General features: G+C 43.8%; 1 protein-coding gene across 2 annotated transcripts in view; it reads right to left on the bottom strand.

The window, feature by feature from the left end:
* Positions 1–930: 930 nt before the first annotated feature.
* Positions 931–21,836, bottom strand: part of LOC119853347 (XK-related protein 6) — a 100,985-nt gene continuing 80,079 nt past the window's right edge. For both annotated transcript variants that reach the window (XM_043510086.1, XM_043510085.1), the window contains exon 3: positions 931–2,316. In XM_043510086.1, the coding sequence (XP_043366021.1) occupies positions 1,352–2,316 (965 nt within the window). In that variant the 3' untranslated portion in view covers positions 931–1,351. The remainder of the gene's footprint in view (positions 2,317–21,836) is intronic.

Genomic DNA, 21,836 nt, shown 5'->3' on the forward strand with positions numbered 1-21,836 from the left:
GTGAGTTGAACAATTCTCAGCTAAATCACAACAACAACATCAACAAAAATACAAAGCACCAAATCATCTTTAGAAAAGCGTCAGTTACAGGTTATTACTGTTTGAAGATTTTATCCTAATTTTCTTTTTTGTTTTCCTTTAAAAAAAAACAAAAAAACAAAACAAAGAATACTTTACAATCACTTTAAGGCTCACGCTGAATGAGACATAACAGGCCTTACACAATATTACAAATAATACATGTATGCCTTTTCACAGCCTTAAAATGATATAATAGGTCAAATTATTTTGCCAGTCACCGATCAAGTATTGTGCCTTTAAATTGACTCTCTTTTTGCTACTATGCTGAGTTTTATTATTACTGAAATAATTTATTAGATATATGTAAATCTACTTTAGTATTACATTTTTGGTGTAATTTAAAGAATGCAGATTCGTTATTTTCCAAAAATCAAGATGGAAGGCCTTTTTATGGGCTCACTCACATCAGTGTGAATTAGGAGTAAGTCCACTGAAATCAATGGAGTTACACTGTACAAAACTGTGATGAGTGAGATCAGGTATGGTATTACTATGTGAATTTGTTGCAAACTGAGTACAGCTGACCATCACATATGGCCCACTTACACTAGGGAAACAATTTTATCAAGGGATTAAATTTATAACATGGTTTGGTCTGGCCCGCATAGGTGGGACCAAGCTATGTTATAAACATGTTGCCAAATCGTGTTACAGCCCTGATCTTCTTTCAACCATTTGAGATTCAAACTCTTTTCGGGCTTTTCTACTTTGCTTTCTCATCTTTAGACATTTTTCTTGTTCACCTATATCCCATAAGAGCAGCAATACCTTTTGTTGTTCTTTTCTCGTTTCTTTTTTTTTTCATCTTTTTTTTTTTAAGTTTTGTATTTAGGTTTTTTTTATTTTTCCTGGCATAAAATCACCCAAGAGTTTTGCATGAGAAAGGTGACAGTACTTAATGAAACTCAGCACCTAAGGGCATAAGGCAGTTGTAGGTTTGTTTGTTTGTTTGTTTTTATTTTTCAATCAGCACCAATCCCATATATAATGTTCTACACTTGGTGTAAGGTATAAAACTCTGATGTGGAGACGCCTCTTCTCCACCTGTGGATCATAGGTGTGGAAGTTGAAATACTGTTTCTTGTGTGTAAAAAACAAAAGAAAAGTTTTTCTTTTTGTTTTTACTTACAAAACATAGAGATTATCTTTTTTTTTATACATACAGCAGCCAGAAAGAAAGCTTATCTGAAGGTGTGTGTTTTGTTTCATGATCTGTGTTTACCATAAACAAAAATAAGATCCCCTCTTTTATTTTTTTTTTAAAGGAGCTTTAAAGTGAAGACTCATATTGTAGCAACTCATACAAGAGAGGTCCGTCTCTATACCTAATACCTACGGCTGTGGGGGTGACATACTGGAGAATGTTGATAGTTCTTCTTAACCGCCTGTCTACAAAATGGGCATCCCATGCAGGGTATCTCTTTCTTGGGATGTCAATCTTAATGAGAGGGCCTTCTGGGTAGTAGGCTCGCCCAGATGGAGTAGATGGCACCATTGCTCTCACCTGGAAAACTGGCAAGCAAGTGTCAGCTGTGAGTTCCTCCTGTTGCTCCGTGACCGCTCTGGTAGGCGTAGCCTGGGCCCCCCGGTACCCAGGGGTTTCGGGTGCCATGGGCTCAACATCAGGAGGCAAAGGAATGCCCCAGAGCAGCTCGGCGCAACAGGAGCTGGCAAAAATCTTAGCTCTCGGCCCCATGGGATGCAGCACACCATAATAGAAGAGCATCAAAGCTATCCCAGCAGCAAAGCTAAGAAAGACACAACACAGTGCTGGCACGGCATATGAGTCAGTAGTTGTAGGATCTCTGTAAAAATACCAAAGGAGCGTCAAGGCAGCATTCTCTGTCAAGACTACAGTGTAATATGCAAACATTCTGTATCGAGTCCGCCCTTCCTTGACATTAAACCAGCAGAAAATGTACACAATCCCTACCACCATGTTGAAGAGGATCTCCTCCCACTTAGACATGCAGAAGTCAGTCCCACCATGGATGATCCAGAAAGCCATGGCACACCAGTGGACCACTACAAAGATCCCAAAGTAGAGCTGGAAGATGGAAGCAAAGAGGGCAAAAGAGATAACTCTGGATGAGATGGTGAAGAGGCGCCAGAAGAGATGTATGAGGGCCCCTCTGTAGCTCATACTCTTCTTGTCATCCCTAGAGTCCCGAAGAAGCTTGTGATAGGAGGCTAGCACCCAAGCCAGGGACATCAGAGACGCCACAGAGGACACACCTGCCAGAAGACACAAATCCACAGAGTCAAACAATAGCATAGATAGAGAATGTCACTCACTCACTACTTTATTGTCACAGGGCACGTATGGTAGCAAGTAATGTACAATACATTACAAAAATCTTGAGGAGTAGACACATGCAGAATTATCAATATCAGAACCATAAACAAACATTTATTCTTTCTCTGACACCTGCACAGGTGTATTTTATATTAATGATAAGCCTGATCCAGAACCCCCCAAAACTGAATTACCCCCAGACTTTCAGAGCTAACGAGGAAGGATTGGAATTTGAACATATATCTGCATTTCAAACAAATCATCTCCATCCTTACAATGATCTATACCACACTCCCAGATCCAAAACCTTTTGGACATTTGAAATCTAGATCTGGATCCAAATTTTGTAGCATTGACCCATCTCTGCTCCAAATTGTTAAGGTAGCCATCAGAGGTGTCTGCTATATTGTATCAGAGGGGTAGCCGTGTTAATCTTGATCTGTAAAAGTGGCAAAAAGTCCTGCGGCACCTTACAGACTAACAGACGTATTGGAGTTCACTACATGCATCCGACGAAGTGGGTATTCACCCACGAAAGCTTATGCTCCAATACATCTGTTAGTCTATAAGGTGACACAGGACTCTTTGCTGCTATATTATAGTGTCATATAGATACAGCAAAACGTTTAATACAAGGCAGGGCTGTTATGCCTTAAACATGGGGTGAGCAAATTTTGGGACAGAGAGGGTGACCAGTTTCCAAATAACTGTGGGTATGTCTACACTGGGGTTGGGAGGCAGAATTTTCAGCTCACGCTAGCTTTGATTAAGCTAGAGCACTAAAAACAGAAGCGTAAGCCATGTTAGTGCAAGCATTGGTATGGGCTAGCCACTCCAAGTACGATCCCATCTGAGCCCCTAGGTACATACATGTGTGGCTAGCCCCCTTCTGCTGCTCAAGCCACTGTGGCTACAGCGGTGTTTTTAGTGCAGTGGCTCAATCAGAGCTGGCGTGGGTATGTCTGAGATTAAATTGACACCTTCCAGCTCTGGCGTGCAGATCCATACCCATCGTAAATAGGATTTAAAATCCCAAATAAACGCCCTCTTGTGCAACTTCATGAGCATCGAAAATGTGCAGCTGATCAGTTTTGTCCTCAGCCTGTGATCCCATGGAGCTAGTGAACCCCAGGATCACAGCGGGTTACTGAGCCAGGGTCGGGGCCTGTTCTTCCAAGGTGCATGTGCTCCTAACTCTGAGTGAACCCAGTGGGAGTTGAGAGTGCGCTGCACCTCACAGGGCAGCGCTGGTCTGACATTGGCACACTGCATGTTGCTGAGTGCTTACTGGGAGGCACGGGCAGCCCTCCACACCCAGTGGCTTTATTGAGGGTGGAAGGCCGTCAGCGCGTTGCAGATTTACCTGGTTTGTGGGAAGACAAGCCCTGAATAGAGCTTGTGAAAGATTTGTCATCACCACCCGCCTCTTGCTGCAGGCACCAACTTTTGTCCCGAATCAGCCCTTGGTAGCATGTTCTGCATACCACAACTCAGGCCCTAGTGCTCTAGCACCTGGTGGGTCTCAAATAGCACCTACTTCCTTTAACACCTTGCTTCTCCCAGATCCCCTCTGGCCATTCCTCACTGACCACCCTTCCAGCTGCCACAGAACATCCCCTTTTCTGTGCCCCTTCTGAGTCGATATGCTCCCAGGGGTAAAGAAAGGGATATAGAAAAATTCCCCAAGCCCAGGTTTATGGATCTCCAAAAAGAAGAGGGAAGACACAAGATGTGCCTCATAGGCCTAATCCCGACCATTAAAGTCAATATTTATTTTGTTAATTTATTTGGATTGATAAAATAACACCCACCCAATGCTCTGGGTGCCCTAGATGTATTTTATTAATACAGTATTAAACAGACCTACCAGTTACCCCATGACCAACCTGAATAACCCAGTGATAACATACAGAAAACAAAGATTAATCGATCCCATCCACCCACAAAATCACCACCAAAGTTCCATGCCACCACTACCCCATCATCACCCCTTTATGGGCAAAGGTAAAAGGTGGACCAAGCAATGTGTTGTGAAGACAGACTCAGACCGCTCATTGATTTCAGTGGGGGGCGGGGGCAGGAGCAGGCTCTGTATTTTCCAAATAAAACACAATCTAAATTAAACAAAACAACACAACCCAAAACTTTCAGGATTTCTTTATAGACATTTCTTTATAGAAGTCCCCCCCAACCTCCTCTTCCCCAGCGCCAACAGGAGACAAAAAAGGCACCATCCATTCCCTCCTCCCCCTTAAAAAAATCAGGTGAAATTATGCAATAACTACTCCAGGGTCAATTCTAATATTTGGAAAGCTTAAGTTCCCTGGTGTTTTTTCATGGTCTACGTGAAAGTTGATTATTTTATATAGATCTTGCCAAGGACGATGTTACATCAAGAAAATCACATTTTGGCGGAGAACAAACAGAGGCAATGCCGGAAAAAGTCTGTATAAACCACATTGCGATGCCAGGATCAAATGCTAAACGGCACTCCATGTACACCAATGAAAACCACTGGGTAACATCATGACTGTGTTAACATGCTATAACTGCAGGAGCTGTATATGGAAATCGTATTATACTTAAAAGATGGTGGCAAAACATTGTGCAAATTTAGGGAGAGCGGAGCATGTTACTTATACGCTGAGGAGGGTCAAATAACTTGCTAACGAGAGGAAACGACAAACAAAGGCAATTAAACGTGGATTCAGAGACATTATAGAGCCGGCTGAACAACTGGAAAATGCACACGCCCTCGTGTTTGCAGACTCCATCTCCCTGCCGGATTTGGCCGTGTCTGTGTCCAGTGGCAGGAAATGGGAAACAGTCCTAGCAGAACTCACGCTCTGCAACACGTCTCTACTCCCCTTCAGTGGCTGTTTCACTCCCTGGGGCTAGATTGGTATGTTATGGAGCAAACCTGCTTTCTCCCTTTCCCCTTAGGGTGAGCAGGTCTCTGGGTTTTGACTCGAAAGTCTGGTCAAAAAGGGGACCTGACTGTGTCTGGTCAGATCTACTGACCGGATGCCCAAAGTCTGGTTACTGCAGGCAGGGAGGTGCTGAGTCATCACCCGCAGCAGCCCCTACTCAGCCAGGGCCACCTCCTACCTGCATCAGGTGGCTGCAGTTCCCAGCCCTGGCTCTGGAGGCCAGTCTCTCCCGACCCACGCAGGGAGGGGGAGAGGGGGGAAAAGCAGTGAGCGACAGAGGGAGGGAGAAAGAGGAGCAAATGGGGGGCAGGGGTGGGTCCTCAGGGGCAGGGGCGGGGCAGGGGAGGTTCAGGCACTCTTGCTGGAGTGTCCGGTTTTTAAATATTACCAAGTTGGCAACCCTCTCTCTCCCCGCCACATGTCCTATCCCCAGACTTCTTCCATGTCTGCTTGTCTCTCACTGGGGCTGGAGGATTGTTGAATGGGTCTCCACTTCCCCACCCCCCTGGCCACTTCTCTCACTGGGGCCAGGAGGAGTGGGTGTGGGGAGGAACGGGGTTCAATGAATCTCCACTCCACCTCTGTCCCAGTGTGGCCTCTCTCACGGCTGCTGCTAGGGTCAGAATTCTCCTCCTCTTGAGGGCTGCCTGGCCTCTTCCCTTTGAGGCTCGGTTTGCCCAGTTCCTTACCCTTTAGTGGGGTTAGTTCTGCTCCGTCACGAATATGGAGACCCGCAGAGGGAGAGGCTCATGCAGAGAGTGAGCAGGCCCAGAAAGGAGTAGGCCTCCCACCCTCGCTGCAGCCCTGCATGCTTCCAGACACAGTGAGAGCTGGGAGGGAACCTGGTTCTTGGAGTCACGCAAATGGGTGCAAATTCAGCGGTCTTTGAAAAGAAAAAAGGAAAGGTGAAATCCTGGCTCCACTGAAGTCATTGAGAGTTAAGCCATTGACTTCAATTGAGCCAGGATTTCACTGCAAATTTCCAGCCCTCATAGTTGCAGAGAAAAGCTTGAAAATGTGACTCAAGTGCTCTGAAAAGCTTAAATAAAAAAATCTGCCAATAAATAAAAAGACCCCATAATAATAATACCTGCTTCTTATATAGCACATTTCAATCAGTAGATCTGAAACGGCTTTACAAAGGCAATATCATTACACCAATGGGGAAACGGAGGCACACAGTAGCACAGTGACTTGCCCAATATCACCCAGTGGGATACTGGCAGAGCTAGGACTAGAACTCAGGTCTCCTGAATCTCAGGTCCAGTGCTCTAACCGCTAGGCCATTCATAATTTGTAAACCTAGCTCATGATTTTTGTAGTGCTGACTCAAGATTTTTGAATGCTTGGGGTTGGCAATACAGTGCAATTCATCGTGCTGTTCTGACCTTTCTCATTACAGTATTTGGTATTAGCCGTTCATTATTCTTATTCTTATTATTCATCATTCATATTTAAAAATGCCAAGTCAGAAACAATGTCATGTCAATTAAGGGATTGCTTACTTGGCCTTGTCAACACTAGAAAGTTGTACTGCTTTACCCATATCTGTATAAAGTGGTACAACAACCCCCCCCCCCCCCGCCCCCACTGTGGAGGTAGTTATACTGGAAAAAAGTGTGTATGCCAGTTTAATTAATTCCCCATACAGGAAGGGAAATAAATATACCAATATAAGCTACTTGCCAGTATAACTGCACCCACATTGGGGTTGTAACTATTTTGGTAAAAAAATTCACTCTTAACCAAAATAGTTATACCTGTAAATCTTCCATGGGTAAATCTTCTATGTAAATCTTCCTTAGTCTATAAGCTACTTGTGTTGAGTGCCCAGTTGCCTGAGTCACATGGTATTATTTCTGCAGCCTGATTGGATGAGTACATTTTTCAAACAGAACAACAAATAATGAATCAGACATTTTTAGCACAACTGTTTGGATAAATAATCGTTTGTGTTAAAAATCTGTGAAAATGACGGGATTCCTATCCACATTCACATAGTCCCAGTATTCTCCAAATACTCATGAGCTATGCGTATGACGACTCTGGGAATCAATGAAACAGAATCCGGTGATTTAAATCATTGATCGCCTATGGCATCATTTCTAGTTCTCTCTGAGATTTACCTGAGTTTTGCCTGAGTAAGGACCCCAGAATGGGCCCCATGTGAATAAGGTGTTTAGCACCATTCAGCTCACTCTTGTGTAATTTCTTAAATGGAAAACTGAGCGGTATCTTAGATGGGTGGATCTTTTTGAAAACCAGTTTTAAACTGCTTTTTAAACAAGTTCCCATTTTGCAGTGACGTTATATGTGACCCCGGCTCCTTGTCTAGTAAGTTGGGGGTTCAAACGCCATCACAAAGTTTGGGTTCAGACCATTGCTCCCACTGCAGATGAATCCCAGTGGAGTGCAGTTGTTAAGAGGGACTTGGGAGTAGATAAAGGCAGCAGGAGCTTTGGGATCTGGGCCTCACAGGCAGAGACGGTGGAATGCGCCCAGTGAGAAATGTTGAGGAGTACCAGCTGTGGGGGGATGAGGTAGAAGGAGAAGTTTGTGTCGGGAAGCTTGATGTTTTGTTTTATCAGCCTGGGGAGCCCCCATTTTTCGTGGACACAAGCCCTGTTTCTCTGAATCAATGCCTGGAGTCTCTTGTCCGTTTGTCTCTATTGAGTATAGGTCAGCCTCTTAGTGAAGGGCTGGGAAGAAGAAACACCTCCCAATAAACATGTTATTCCTTAGTTGTCCACTATTGGGTTTCTTTCCCCCTTCTACTGGACACTCATGGAGAAAGGACACCAGCCTACTTGGACCACAGCTATGGCAATTCCTATAGCCCTTATAAAATGGAAGTTGAAGATTCAATACCACTTTCTGAGTGTTACGTGAGCTCATACCTTGATTTCTGCAAAGCTACCTACACTGCTATCCCAGAATCCTCTCCTCAGTCACTTCACTCAGTCTCAAACCATATGGCACATCTAAATCTTCCTTTGCATGGTTTTTCACATCCCTTCTCAGACTTTTTTAGCTGACTAATCATGTCTCCCTTCTATTTTCTTTCCCTCATTGACTTTTTATCTATTTTTCCTGACAAGTTATAACTGGTCCTCCCTACAGTTCTTCTCTTATCGCTCCCAGATCCTGCTTCCCCTTAGCTATCACAGATATCTCTATTGTAACTAGAGAGAAAAGCCAGGGTTACTGCTGACAAACACTGATAATTTTAAATAGTAATATGTGTTTGTAGTGAATATAAATCAGAAGTTAGGAATTGTAGAAAATTATAAGGGAAGCCAAGAAAAAAACTGTCACCAGCAGAGTTAAAGGCAATAAGGAGTCCTTTAAATATATTAGGAACAGAAAGAATTCTGACATTGGTACTGGCCCATTACTAGATATAAATGGTAGAATTATTTTTCATAATGCAGAACGGCAGAAGTGTTTAATAAATATTTCTGTTCTATATTTGGGGGGAAAAAAACAGAGAAAGTAGTCTCATCACATGGTGATAACATTTTCCATTCCACTAATAACTCCGGAGGATTTAAACAGAAGCTACTAGACTTATACGTTGTTAAATAAGCAAGTCCAGATAGCTTGCATCCAACAGCTTTAAAAGAGCTGCTGGAGGAGCTTGCTGGATGGCTAGTGTGATTTTCAATAAGTCTTGGAGCACTGGGGAAGTTGCAGAAGACTGGAAGAAAGCTAATGTGCCAATTTTTAAAAAGGGTAAATGGGATGACCCTGATAATTATAGGTCTGCCAGCATGACAACGATCCCGGGCAAGATAACAGAGTGGCTGATATGGGACTTGATTTAAAAAAAATTACAAGAGGGTAATGTAATTAATGCACATCAACATGGGTTTATGGAAACTAGATTCTGTCAAACTCACTTGATAGCTTTTTTATTTTTAAGAAATTACAAGTTTGGTTGATAAAGGTGACTGGGCTAACATAATATACTTAGATTTCTGTAAGGCGGTTGACTTGGTACCGCTTGACATTTTGATTAAAAAACTAGAACCGTATAAAATTAACACACATTAAATGGATGGAAAACTGGCTAACTGATAGGTCTCAAAATGTAACTGTAAATAGGGAATCATCACTGAGAGGATATGTATCCAGTCTTCTCAGTGGTGACAGATGACAGAACAAGGAGCAATGGTCTCAAGTTGCAGTGGGAGAGGTCTAGGTTGGATATTAGGAAAAACTATTTCACTAGGAGGGTGGTGAAGCCCTGGAATAGGTTACCTCGGGAGGTGTTGGAATTTCCATCCTTAGAGGTTTTTAAGGCCCGGCTTGACAAAGCCCTGGCTGGGATGATTTAGTTGGGGTTGGTCCTCCTTTGAACAGGGGATTGGACTAGATAACCTCCTGAGGTCTCGTCCAACTCTAATCTTCTATGATTCTATGATCTTGCAGGGATCAGTTATTCGCCCTATGCTATTTAACATTGTTATCAATGACCTGGAAGAAAACAAAAATATCACTGCTAAAGTTTGCAGATGATACAAAAACTGAGGGGAGTGGTAAATAATGAAGAGAAGAGAACACTGATTTAGAACAATCTGGATTGCTTGGTAAACTGGGCGCAAGCAAACTATATGCATTTTAATATGGCCAAATGTAAATGTATATATCTAGGAACAAAGAATGCAGGCCAAGCTTCTAGAATGTGGGACTCTATTCTGGGAAGCAGCAACACTGAAAAAGATCTGTGGGCCATGGTGGATAATCAGCTCAACATGAGCTCCCAGTGTAACCCTCTGGCCAAAGAGCTAATGTGATGCTGGGATGCATAAACAAGGGAATCTCGAATAGAAGTAGAGAGGTTACTAAACTGGAAGAAGAGGTAGATACGCTGGAGGGTAGGGACCTTGACAAACTAGAGAATTGGTTCAAAAGAAATCTGATGAGGTTCAACAAGGACAAGTGCAGAGTCCTGCACTTAGGATGGAAGAATCCCATGCACCACTACAGACTAGGGACTGAATGGCTAGGCAGCAGTTGTGCAGAAAAGAACCTAGGGGTTACAGTGGACGAGAAGCTGGATATGAATCAACAGTGTGCCCTTGTTGCCAAGAAGGCCAGTGGCATTTTGGGATGTATAAGTAGGGGCATTGCCAGTAGATCGAGGGACGTGATCATTCCCCTCAACATTGGTGAGGCCTCATCTGGAGTACTGTGTCCAGTTTTGGGCCCCACACTACAAGAAGGATGTGGAAAAATTGGAAAGTGTCCAACGGAGGGCAACAAAAATGATTAGGGGACTGGAACACATGACTTATGAGGAGAGGCTGAGGGAACTGGGATTGTTTTGTCTGCGGAAGAGAAGACTGAAGGGGGATTTGATAGCTGCTTTCAACTACCTAAAAGGGGGTTCCAAAGAGGATGGATTTAGACTGTTCTCAGTGGTAGTAGATGACAGAACAAGGAGTAATGGTCTCAAGTTGCAGTGGGGGAGGTTTAGGTTGGATATTAGGAAAAACTTTTTCACTAGGAGGGTGGTGAAACACTGGAATGCGTTACCTAGGGAGGTGATGGAATCTCCTTCCTTAGAAGTTTTTAAGGTCAGGCTTGACAAAGCCCTGGCTGGGATGATTTAGTTGGGGATTGATCCTGCTTTGAGCAGGAGGTTGGACTAGATGACCTCCTGGCGTCCCTTCCAACCCTGATATTCTATTATTCTATTTTATCTTTATATTTGGCAGTGGTGCAAACACTGCTGGAATCCTGTGTTCAGTTCTGGTGCCCACAGTTCAAGAGGGGTGTTAAATTGGAAAAGGTTCAGAGAAGAGCCATGAGAATGATTAAAGGATTAGAAAACATGTCATATAGTCATAGACTCGCAGAGCTCAATCTGTTTAGTTTAACAACGAGAAGGTTAAGGGGTGACTTGATCACAGGCTATAAGTATTTACACAGGGAACAAATATTTAATAATCAGCTCCTCAGTCTAGCAGAGAAAGGTATAACACAGTCCAATGCTTGGAAGTTGAAGCTAGAAAAATTCAGACTGGAAATAAGGTGTAAATTTTTAACACTGAGGATAATTAGCCATTGGAACAATTTATCAAGGGTTGTGGTGGATTCTCCCTCACATGCAATTTTTAAACCAAGGTTGGATGTTTTTCTAAAAGATATGTTCTAGGAATTATTCTGGGGAAGTTCTATGGTCTGTGCTATACAGGAGGTCAGACTAGACAATCACAATGCATGATGGTCACTGGAACTTCATACAGTATACTGGTTTTTAACTCTTCCTCTGAAGGTTAATTAAGCCAACTTTCTTGGGTGAAATTCTCAAAAGCTTTCAGTGTTGAGCTATCTCTGTTCCCTCTGAAGTCAATGACTTCAGCCAATGACTTCAAGCCATTGACTTCAATGACTTCATTGACATTGAAGTCAATGGCTTCAGTGGGAGCACTTAGTTCAAGAGTGCGCACTTTTGAAAACACCACCTCTCGTGTCTCACAGGTCAATCTGGTGAGTTGATGGATACCCCGAGAGACACTGAGCACCTTCAACTGCTGCTCAGCATCTCATGAGCTGCACTGAGTAACTTACAAGAGGGGTTAAGCATCTCTCAGCATTAAGCTCCTATCCATATAAATCTAGTTATGTATCTTGCCGCATTCACCGTAGCATCTGAGCACCTCCTTTGTGAGGTATTCCCCTTTTACAGACAGGGGCACAAAGAGATGAAGGGAATTGCCCAAGTCACTTAGAAAGTCTGTGGCTGAGCAGGGAATGGCTGTCGCTCTAGACAGATCACACCTACATTACACCTACCCTCTTGGATCAGTGCATGCTGACTTTTTAACCGTAATTCTGGATTTTTAGAGCTGATAGATTTAACAGCCTGAAATGGAAGCTCTCACGGGCAAATACAAGCATCACAGGTATTAATAAACAACAATAATGAGGTAAACAATTAAGAAAGGAAAATACAATCTACCAGGAAAAACTTCCAGGGAGATCTGTCAGACAGTGGAATGGACTCCCCTAGCAAAGGGGTAGAAGCCCCATTGCTTGGCACATTCAAAACCTGATTGGACAAAAACACCATAACATGTACTATAGGGAACGGCCCAGTGCTGGGTAAGGAAGGAAAGAGTGAAATTCACCTCAGTGCGGCAGAGTAGCACAAGGCCAAGACACCGCTTAAGTCCCATTTTAGCCCCCAGAGGCCCTCTGCACTAGGGTGAATTTCTCTCTGAATGACCTCCTTGTTTTTCATTCTCCAATTTCAATGAATGACCAAGGCTGGGATGAGACATAATAGGAATCTAACTAAGCCCCATGGACTGGTGGAATTCGCTCCTGAAAAATCAACATTCGCAGGTGAGACCCAAACCAATTTTTTTTTCTTTAACAAAAAAGAGAAAGGCCAAATCACCATGCAAAACAAAAACAACATGTTTGAAAAGCGTTTCGGACTACACTTGGTCTGCATGGCATGCATTAAGAAATTACATTTAACTTTACCACTGCTCTAACCCAAGTGAGTTATCCAATTACTGATTAAAAGCTAACAATATTTGTAGTTGGTCCCAGTGCTCTGCAGTGGTCTGTTGAAGAAATGTAGAAAAGGTTCTTTGAAAAGGATACGTACAGAGTTTCATAAATAATCTAACAACTTGGTTATTTTCTGTAAAGAATTTTAATGTACTTACCGTATCATATTCCCTAAATACTTACTGTGGTGTCTGTCCCTTTAAAACTGAAAAAGATGCCTATCAAGTGGATGCTCTATTTCCTTTTTTCACATTAATTCTCTTGAAGACTGTTCTAAAAAAATGGGAAGATACAAAACATTCTCTCAGGTGAACTGGACACCACAGTAAGTATTCAGAATGCGACATGACCCTCTCCATCAAGTACCGCATGATGGAATTGCCTGCTTTACTATAAAGTGCTACTTTTTGGTTACAAGACATCAACTCTCCAGAAGTCCAGCCTTCTTTGCCATGAACCCGGTCCTCATTTTTCCCCCAGGTGACACATTCATCCACGGAAGTCCTAAAGCTTATTTGAAATCTGGATCAGCAACAGATTTTCTTTTTATCCATAGAGAGAGAAAATTAAATATATATATATATATATATATATTTGGGGCCTGATTCTGATCTCATAATATCATGACCAGAGGATAACTCTACTGATTTTGGTGCAGTTATTCCCCATTTGCACCAGCATAAGGGCAATCAGGACTAGGTCTGGAGTCTGTTTTTCATTTGACCCGGAAAGATTTTTTTTATTTGCGCATTTTCCTTTTCTCTGTTAGGAAGACTGCTTTCCTCCTCCATCTCTGAGTTCAGTTCTCTTCTGACATGAAAGAATGCACTTCATAAACAATGAAGAAGTAATTGTAAGTATTGTGCAGCGGTACCAACCCTTTCACCCTTACCAACCCTCAAAACGTGTTAAACTGACAATAATTCAGGTGGCATTGCAACACCCCTCTGTAACAAGTACGTAGCATGATAGCTGTGATACCGATGTCTCTGAGGGTCGGTCCTGCAAAGTGCTGACTACATCAGTATGTTGAGTGACCTCACCTCGTGTATGAACGCAACACCTTCGAGGAATGCTCATATCCTTGCAGGATGAAGCCCTAAGTGACTTATTCATGACCACCTAGTGAGGCAGAGCAAGGAGTCCTGTGTTCCAGCCACTCTTATATTAAGTGTTGCATCTTTGAAAGCCTTTAGTATTGACCTAACTCTGCTCTCACTGCATTCAAGGGGTGGGGGGTTTATGCTGCTAGGACACTGAAATATATAACCGTACAGCCACATCTTCAGAGCAGAAAGGAGTCCAAATTGGAACCTGAAATCCATCATTCTCCCTGAACCTGTTCATAAATATAGTTTGGGTTCAGAGTTAGATCCAAAACCCCAAAGAGGCCTATTTTCCTCATTTGATTCAGATTTGGCCCCAAATGGCAGAAATGTCATGAGAACAGCAGATCTGGTGAGATTTCCACTATTCAGGACAGGAAGTATCAGCTGATCTTATGAGATTTCTGCCTTTTGGGGAACAATAGCTCATCAGAACTAGTCACCAACGTGTGTCATTTGTCAAGCCTGATCCTAACATTAGTCTAGACCTGGATCTAAACATGGCCTCCTGGACCATGACTACTAAAGAATAAGAGATTCCTGCCTGTGACCTCCATTCGTCTCTCTCTCCTTTATGTAATACAGACCCTTGTAGGTCTGCTCTGGGGTTCAAACTTGTGAATAAAAGTTGCAGCATGGTAAGCACAATCCCAAGACAGCAAAAGGTGGGACGTGTGTGAAGTGTCAGTTCTGAGCCTATTGCTAGGGTGGTTCTCTAGATAGAGACGGGTGGAACCGACAGCATCGAAAGAGATGGTGTTAGGTACAGCAATTGAAGTCCTGGCTCCACTGAAGTCAATGGCAAAACTCCCATTGACTTCAGTAGGGCCAGGACTTTAGCCAGCAGATGTAGGTAGCCAGCTAGGGATTCACCTCTGAGAAGGTGCTGAGATCACCATGCACATTCCTACCAGCAAGCAGAGGCCAAAAGGAGGTCCTACACCTGAAAGTGAGATCTAGGGCACATTCAGAGCAACTAGGAAGCCAAATCCCATCTTTGTGTCAGGCACCAATATGTTAATGGTCAGTCCAATATCAGCACCACACCTGCAGGGTTGGTGTAAATAGGGATGGGCTAGTGCTGCAGAATTCAGGTCTGGTTCTGAACTTTTCCAGAATTGGATAGGACTTGGGGTAGGAACCCCATCACCTCTACACCATCAGGCCAAGGGCATCACATTCTTTGACCTGAATTCCCAGTGTTACCTCCCAATTTGTACGTGGAGTCAGGAACCAGCAGCAGAGAGAAGTGGGTCATGCTGGAACACCAAAGTACGTGTGTCTGTGTCTGGGAACCCGGAAAGAGTGTAGATGGAATGACTCTCACACAACCCTAAAGTTCTAGCATAACCCTTACCTCCCAGCAGGCAGAAATCCTCTCTCCTCCCTGGCACTACAGCCAACAATCTGCCCCAGACAAGTTAACCAGTTCCTATGTAACATGCACCAGGGAATCAGCTAGTTTCCTAAGGATTAAAGTTATGACCACCATGCCAACTTTTGGGGTGCGATACCAGCAAAAGATAGAAAAACTGTCTGCTAATTACAGAAATGAGATCTGCAAGGAACAACTTGTTATACAGGAACTTTCAGAAATTGCAGTGTGATTTAAATGAGAGATGGGCCGAAGAGGTGGAGTTCAGATCAGGTTTAGGATAGGATTTGGATTCAGGATTGAAGTCGACTAGGGTTTAGCTGTGGCTTTGGTTTCAGCAGGGCCAAGGTCTCACAAGCTCTTCTTGTGAGATTCCTGAGCTCCTTTGAATTTAACATATAGCACTACGATCGGTTCCTTGGAAAGGCACAGATAGATTAGATAGAACACTGCAGGTAGATAAGTAGTTTGGATCTGGAAAATAGAATTTGGATCCAAACCAGAACCAATAGGGGGAGTTCAGATACAGGGATTTGAATCCAAACACCTGATTCCCAATCGGACATTAGAAAAGGCTCAGATCTTAGGTTCCACTTTTGGTTCAGCTTTACTTTAAATAGATTATTAATACAAGACAAATTATATGCAACTTTGCTATGAATCTCCATCCAACTCCCTGAAAGCAACAGAAAGGAAGTAGAAAATACTTATTTCAGCCCTATTGTCTCCCCCGTTCCCATTTCTTTTCCATTCCCATGTGAGGGGCAGCTGAACAGACCTTTTCTAAGGAACCAGTCACGGCTGCTCTGATCCTCAGCCATGGAATGGGGGTATTATTCATGGGCAACACGAGGATGTTCCCACCCTGAACCCATAGGTTTAGCATGTTGCTTCATAGTGCCCCCAGCCTCTCTCAGCTTGGGGAAGTCTGAACTTGCACTCTGTTCCCCAATATAGCAGCACATTCACATAGTAAGTTAATCTTTTCTCCCTCACACGCACTGTGAGAGCTCCCACTAGGATAGAATTTGACTCCTGGGATGCAGCTTTCAGCTGCATTCATTTACCTTGTACTCTGTACAAAATGAACGCATGAGACCCACAGGGTGGCATGGCTGAACTGACAGCAGAATGACCTTGCAGCCTATGGGCCGGATCCTCAGTTGGTGTGGGTCAGAGGAGCTCCATTGACTTAAGTGGAGCTACACCAGTCTACATCAGTTGAGGATCTGGCCCTCAATCTTTAACTGAGACAGAAACCACTGGACAGAAGCAAACATGGCATCATTCTTTCCCCCCGGTTTGAAACCTGCTGAGCTGGAGATGCATAACAGAGGACGGGAGCACTGACGAACCCCATGTCAGGAAAGTGGGAGGTTAGGCAAACATTTCAGTGCCAGTGACCCATTGCTGTATGGTCATTGATAGGAGGAACTGATTCCTGTACCATGTACTCTTTTCATAGTTTCCTGATACTACCAGCCACCATTTTGGTTTCTTTATGGGACAAACAAACAAACAAACAAACAAACCTGTGTCCCGATTAGAGTCATGTGCATAGGCAGGTAGAAAATAACATACGAGATTAGACCTGTGCAGTCCACATAGCCCAGTACCTGTGCATGTGACAGTGGCCTGACCAGAGGTTTCAGAGCAAGCCCCTAGTGGATAATTATGGAATAACCTGCCCTTCCAGGGAGTTCCCTTTTAACCCCTATCAGTGAGTGTTTGGTTTATGTCCTAAACTAGGAAGGTTAATATCCTTCCTAAAACATTTTTTTAGCCGTCCAATGCACTTTGGATGTTCTCATTGCCCACACAAATGTCAATCCTTTTTTAGAATCCTAGCAAGTCTTGGTCTCAATGATATCTTCAGGCAATGAGTTCCACAGGTTAAATATGTATAGCGTAAAAAAGGATTTCCTTTGATCACTTTTCATCATGTTGCCTTTCAGTTTCATTGATCATAGAGCCCTGAGCGGGACTTTTTAAAATCCCACTCCTTCTCTTATGGCAGCGGGTCCTGCCGACTCACGGGATCCCAGTCTTGCTGCAGGGCTCTATACCAGTCCCCCCCAGGGTTATAACTGAAGGCACCATTTATGTACAGTGAGAGAAGGTGACTAGCTGCTCCTGATTTACCTACTCTACTGCCTTTGTTTATTATTTTGTATGCTTCTATCATCTCCCCTAACTGTCTCTTCTGTAAACAGATTGCCAGACTGGATCAGACCTGCAGTCCATCTAGCCTAGTATTATGTCTGTGACAGCGGCCAGCACCAAATGCTTCAGAGGACCATGTAAGACCCGTGCAACTGGCAGATGTGGGGCAACCTGCCTCAACATTGTCTCCTACTACTCTCTAATAGTTAGATATTGGCTTAAGCCCTGAAGCATGAGGTTTAGCACCCCTTTCAAAACATTGGTTATAATTGATTAGGAGAACTCTGGATATTCTCGTCAAATGGGCCCAATCTTTTCAATCTGACCTCCTACTGAAGCTTGTCCATACCTCACGTGCCTAAATATGGCTTAGCGTGACTAACTTTGGACACGCGGGTTGGAAAATGCTGGCCTAAGTGACATGCCCAAAGTCACCCAGCAAGTCTTCAGCAGAGCTAGAAAGAGAACCACAAGCCCAATTATCCTATGTCGTGGAGGGGGGTAGTGGTGAGAGTGGAGTGGTTGGGAAAGGAAGTTACTGTACACTTGATATCTGTTATAGCACCGTGGCCTAGACAGAGCTTGGAATTGTTTATCTACAAAAGCATCTTAGAAGCACTTATCTGCACAGCACAGAGTGACAGGAGCTCTGCAAAAATGTGTGCGCAGCCTGTTATAAGAATGAATAATGGGGCAGCACTTGCATTTAAAGCAAGTTATTTATTAGAAATACTAGTGTGGATTTTTTCTATAAGTAATTGTAATCACCCCCTTCCCTACACACCAAGGATACCTGAAAGGTTTGAAGCTGCAACCTTCAGCCAAGCTCTATGCTACCTGAGCTAAAGGAGTAACTCCAATAACTGGTAACAGTAGGAGGCCATTATCCTCTAGTGGGCTAACCAGTCGAGGGGAAAAGCAACACACACTTGGTGAATGCATTATACAGTCATATAAGTACATTAACCCTCTGCCTGCTGCTAAACACCGCAACCTCACATAACTGTGTTTTTGGAAAAGGAATGCCAAGGTTTCCCACAACACAGAGGCCTGGCCTATACTACACAGTTAGGTCAACACAAGGCAGTTTATGTTGACCTAATTATGTCAGCGTACACACGACAGCCTTGTCCCGCCCATGTAAGTGCCTCACTACACCAACATAATAACTCCACCTCCATGAGAGGCGTAGGGCTTACGTTGTCGGTGTAGTTAGGGTGTCTGTGTAAACACTGTGTTACTTACATCAGCTGGAGCCATGAAATTGACAAGAAAGCCAGACAGCTAGAGCCTGGCTTACCCCTGCTCCCCACTCCCACCCGGGCTGCTGCCTGGAGGCTCCCTGCCCCCTGGAGAGCAGCTGGGCTCCCAAAGAGGAGCTGCGCAGAGCTGAGAACCCTGGCTCTCAGCCCTCCACACTGCCCCTCTTCAATCAGTGGAAGCGCTCCTGGTGAGGACATGCACCGCCAATAGGAGGGTAGTGTGGACAGTAACTACTGCAGTGGCTGTAAGTCGACCTATGTTAGGGCTGTAGTGTGGACATGCCCATAATAGAATGCAGACCCAGAGGATGTCTCTGTTTGGAGGTTGGCCAGAGGCACATAAAGGATTAATGCCTATTACAGAAACTGCTTCAGTCACATGGTCCTGAAAATGCTTTTAGCTCATTTAAAAGAAATCTAAGAAACAAATGACGTGATTCACACTCATCGGCTAATGTAAGGGTGCTTTCCTCAGTATGTTAAGAGGACACATGTCAGCAAAGCTCACCTTAGTCACCGTACCCTTTATAAATCTTTTTTTTATTTTGTGAGCTGGTGCAATGTCTCAGTGTAATTGCAGGTAAGGGGAGTTGTTTCCTGAAAAGAAGAAGGAAGGAGTATCTCAACACCTGTGCAACGATACATTCAGCTGGAATCATTAAATAAGACTGGCAAAGTTCTGCTGTTAGGACTGACCCGGTGACTAAGCCTTACTTCGTGCAGCAGGTGTTGTCTTGCAATCTAATAGCAGCAGGCACTATAGAAATCAAGTACAAAAGATACATTATGAACCTCTTTTTTTCAGTGCACAATACACTCTGCAGTGGTTTAAGTGGCTTAGATCCGACCAAAATTCAACTCCACTAGATCATCTAGAGTAAAGTCATACTTGGTTTTTCTCCCAGCACATTTGCCTTCCCAGAAATTCACATGTGTACAGGATTGAGTTTGAGACTGGATCTTCAATATGTTAACAAACGTCACCTTCCCAAGTGGCAGGCAGGCTTGTCCTACAGAGATCAAAACATGCATTAGTTTCCCTATTGCAAATGTCCATTGCCCCTTTGAGTGGCTCGTCAGCTGGCTTCTGCAATAGGGAAATGGGAAATAGGTGTTAGATGAGTGTTCCCATCGGCGAGTGCCCATGTGAAAACCTGAACGTAGAGAGAGGGCCCTGAGAACGAAATCATCAGCTGCCACTTGGGACAAAAGTCATCTCGGCAACAGTCTTAACTAGGTTTCAGAGTAGCAGCCGTGTCAGTCTGTATTCGCAAAAAAGAAAAGGAGTACTTGTGGCACCTTAGAGACTAACAAATTTATTAGAGCATAAGCTTTCGTGAGCGAAGTGAGCTGTAGCTCACGAAAGCTTATGCTCTAATAAATTTGTTAGTCTCTAAGGTGCCACAAGTACTCCTTTTCTTTTAGTCTTAACTAGCTCAGTATGGTTGCAGTGCTTTAGAGATCAGGATCCTCCCCCAAACTTTCCAACTGCACAAACAACCAAGCATGTCTCAGAAATTGCTTGTTGAATATTCTGTCAATTTTAGTTGGATTTTTTTCAAGCCAAATTGTTGCAACCTGAATTATTTGCTGATCGGCTGACAGCAGTCACAGAAATATATGATGCACTCTCTTTTTGCATATCTCATTAGTAAAGATGTGTTCTCTGCTTATCCAGAGTAACATGCTTTACTGGTTGACTGACCTGAATACCAGACCCGCTTTCTAGAGCAAGTGTTGGATTCAAATAGATTAATGTTCATATACTTTACCAACCAACGAGAGGCAGCAGGCACACAGTAGACTGTACATTGGAATAGTAGCCAGGCCCTTCTGAGTTCTAATCATGAATCTGCCATAGTGGGACTTTGGGCAAATCACTCCACTTTCTTATGCCTCAGTTTCCCTATTTGTATGTTGCTCACAGTGAGGATCACCTAGTTAATGTTTCCACAGTGCTTTGAAGATGTAAAGGGCTAATAATGATTGGCATCAAAAGCCATAGTTTACAAACTCCGCTACAGATTTCACTCACTTCATCGCATGTGGCGGTTGTTTTTCCTGTAAAGGATGTGTCACTTTAATCTGTGGTCACATGAAATATTCTTGATATCAAGAGGTGAGACCTCAGCAAAAGGGTCCTCACTGGAGCTGTAAGAAAAGCGAATGTGTGATGGAGAAAGCTGCTGGATTGACAGCCCTGGGGACTGAAGTGACAGCCCTGGGGACTGATCCAAAGCCCATTAAAATCAACTGGAAAACTCCTGCTGACTTAATTGGCCTTTTATCCACAGAATCGGAGCAGCACAGCAATGCAAGTGTCCCCCACACTTCTCGCAGCCAATATGCCTCAGGCCTGATGTACTCTAAGAGTGAGTGAGCAGAGCATTCTTCATGCCCATCGCCAGCGGCGCTGATGGCTTTTTGATGTGGACACCTGACTGCTGGGAACCGGACTGAGACAAACAACTCATTCCAAACAGGTCACCAAATAGCTCTCAGTCATTATTGCCTGGGTAACTGGGCAGGGGACCAGGAAACATAAACTCGCATCTTGCAAAGCGGGTATGCCCATGTGTAGCTTGTAGCTCACCAGGGGCCTCACAACGTGGTTATTTGTGTGCTGAAAGTTATGCACATGCTTAAGTGCTTTGCTGGGTTGGGTCCTTAGCTTGTTATGGAAAAAATTGCATTGAATCAGAGCAAATCTTTAGCACTGATTTTTATCAAAACTCAAGAATCCTCCATGATTCCTCCCCCAGTTTTCCCACCCTTTTGCATGGCACCGGACTATACCAGGTGTCTCTTCTCCACCCTATCCTGCAATAAGGACCTGCTTCTCTAATCATGGCACATATGACCAACCTACTCCTGCAAGGAGGAACATGCAAGGCTGCTGGTGAGTGGGTCACTTTATAGGGTGGGCCCTCAGAGAGGCACCAGGAGTAATCCTTTCAACCCCAGGCAATGTTTTGTGACTTTTTCCCTACTCTTTTTCATACAACTCAACCAAAAGCAATGTCATCTATAGAGAGCATTAGAAAACAGGACCAGGGGACAATCCTGCATTGGCAGGAAGATGGACTGGATGATCTG

Source organism: Dermochelys coriacea, chromosome 3 (genome assembly GCF_009764565.3).
Source record: "Dermochelys coriacea isolate rDerCor1 chromosome 3, rDerCor1.pri.v4, whole genome shotgun sequence".
Classification (NCBI taxonomy): domain Eukaryota; kingdom Metazoa; phylum Chordata; order Testudines; family Dermochelyidae; genus Dermochelys; species Dermochelys coriacea.